Below are 2,018 nucleotides of genomic sequence, written 5' to 3' on the forward strand. Positions count from 1 at the left end.
TTAATTTTTAAATGATTACAAGCCGTAAAATAAGCTCCCCTACACCCCTACACTTTCACATCCCACCAACCTCACAAACAAAATGGCAACCTCAAGCACCTTCATTCTCTGGCCGACACTAGCGCTGTCGAGCTGTCGAGTATTCATCCGAATGTATTTGATATTTTCATTAAAACATTACTTATTCGCGCTGTACTTGAAATACACATTTAATCAGTACAGTTTTCCCCCACACTCACAATGCTGTCTCGATAGGTCTACTTTACATTAAAGAAATTCAAAGAAATTTGCTCAGAGATTTAAGACTTTGAAGCAGTTTAGTTATTAAATATTACGTTCATAAATGCAGTTCTTACATAACAGAAAACCATTATTCATGTTAATTACAAAGACATATCAGCTCATTATTCTTCACGTTATTTTACGACGCTTCCAGTATCTACAAAACTACGCATGTATACCCGTAACCTGGCACCGACAGCGAAATAAGCTGCTATTAAAAGCTGTTGCTAGGTATTCGCTTCGTAAACAGAGGCCGTTGCTAGGTAATTGCTCTGTAAACACACTACGTTGCTAGATAATCGCTCTGTAAATAATAGTGGTTGCTACGTAGTGTAACGTCTTTCTTGCCACTCAAGACGCCGTTCGGATTGTTAATTGGTTTAGTTAACAACCTACAACGCTCCCAAAGTGTTACGTCACCGTTGGCGGGGTAGGGGAAGCAGTAACGTCAGCGCTCTGATGCCGCCACGTCAGCGCTCAGACGCCACGTCACAGTACATTACGACACCAGGCGACACGGGGTCAGGCCCAGGATATATAACGAAGCAGCTAGCTTGATTCTTCAGTTTGACTTCGACAGTGAGGCGAGGAGGGAGATATACTAGCGACAGTGTGCCACTGCCAAGGAACGACTATTAAAAACTCGGCGTTTGCAGTATAATTTACGGAGTGTGTAGAATAGTGAGTGTTACAAATACACAGACGGTAAACCAGCTACACCAGGTCTTCATTGCATTTGGCGGTTTGAACGAAACCCGTGTTAGACGTACTAAATAGTATTTCGTACTGTTGTAAGAAAAAGCCACGAAAATGTGGCAAACATCAGCCAAGATTGTAATATGCGTAGCTCTTTTGGTATTTCCCCAATTAGGAATATACCCTAAAATCCAAGAATTGGGACTATCTACTGCACCTGGACCGATCTCAGCACCTGGACCCATCACGGCACCTGGACACATCGCAGCACTTGGACACATCCCAACACCTGAAGCGATCCCAGCACCAGTACCATTACCAGTACCAGAAACTATCGCAGCACCCGGACCCATTCCAACACCTGAAGCGATACCAGCACCTGTACCAGTACCAGAAACTATCGCAGCACCAGGATCCATCTCAACACCTGAAGCGATCCCAGCACCTGGACCCATCCCAACACCTGTACCAGTACCAGTACCGGAAACTATCACAGCACCTGTACCATTACCAGTACCAGTACCAGAAACTATCGCAGCACCAGGATCCATCCCAACACCAGAAGCCATCCCAGCACCTGGACCCATCCCAACACCTGAAGCGATCCCAGCACCTGTACCAGTACCAGAAACTATCGCAGCACCTCGACTCATCCAAACACCTGAAGCAATCCCACCACCTGTACCATTACCAGTACCACAATCTATCGCAGCACCTTGACCCATCCCAATACCTGAAGTGATCCCAGCACCTGTACCATTACCAGTACCAGTACCAGAAACTATCGCAGCACCTGGACTCATTCCAACACCTGTACCATTACCAGTATCAGAAACTATCGCAGCACCTGAACCCATCCCAACATCTGAAGCGAACCCAGCACCTGTAACATTACCAGTACCAGAAATTATCACAGCACCTCAACGCATCCCAACGTGTGAAACTGTCCACGCCTTGCCGCCAATCCAAGAGTCAGAAAGAATTGTAGCTGGAACCTCCACTAGAACAAAGAAAGCAGAGTATGCAGGGTCCTGGGCATT

General features: G+C 46.0%; 1 protein-coding gene across 1 annotated transcript; it reads right to left on the bottom strand.

Annotated features, from left to right (window-relative positions):
- Positions 1 to 1,195: 1,195 nt before the first annotated feature.
- LOC111865100 (putative per-hexamer repeat protein 5) lies at positions 1,196 to 1,861 on the bottom strand (the record flags this gene model as incomplete). The annotated part of the gene is made up of 1 exon (XM_023852834.1): positions 1,196 to 1,861. A coding segment is annotated over one exon (666 nt), but the record flags the coding sequence as incomplete, so codon positions are not given.
- Positions 1,862 to 2,018: the final 157 nt, after the last annotated feature.

Source organism: Cryptotermes secundus, unplaced genomic scaffold (genome assembly GCF_002891405.2).
Source record: "Cryptotermes secundus unplaced genomic scaffold, Csec_1.0 scaffold5106, whole genome shotgun sequence".
Classification (NCBI taxonomy): domain Eukaryota; kingdom Metazoa; phylum Arthropoda; class Insecta; order Blattodea; family Kalotermitidae; genus Cryptotermes; species Cryptotermes secundus.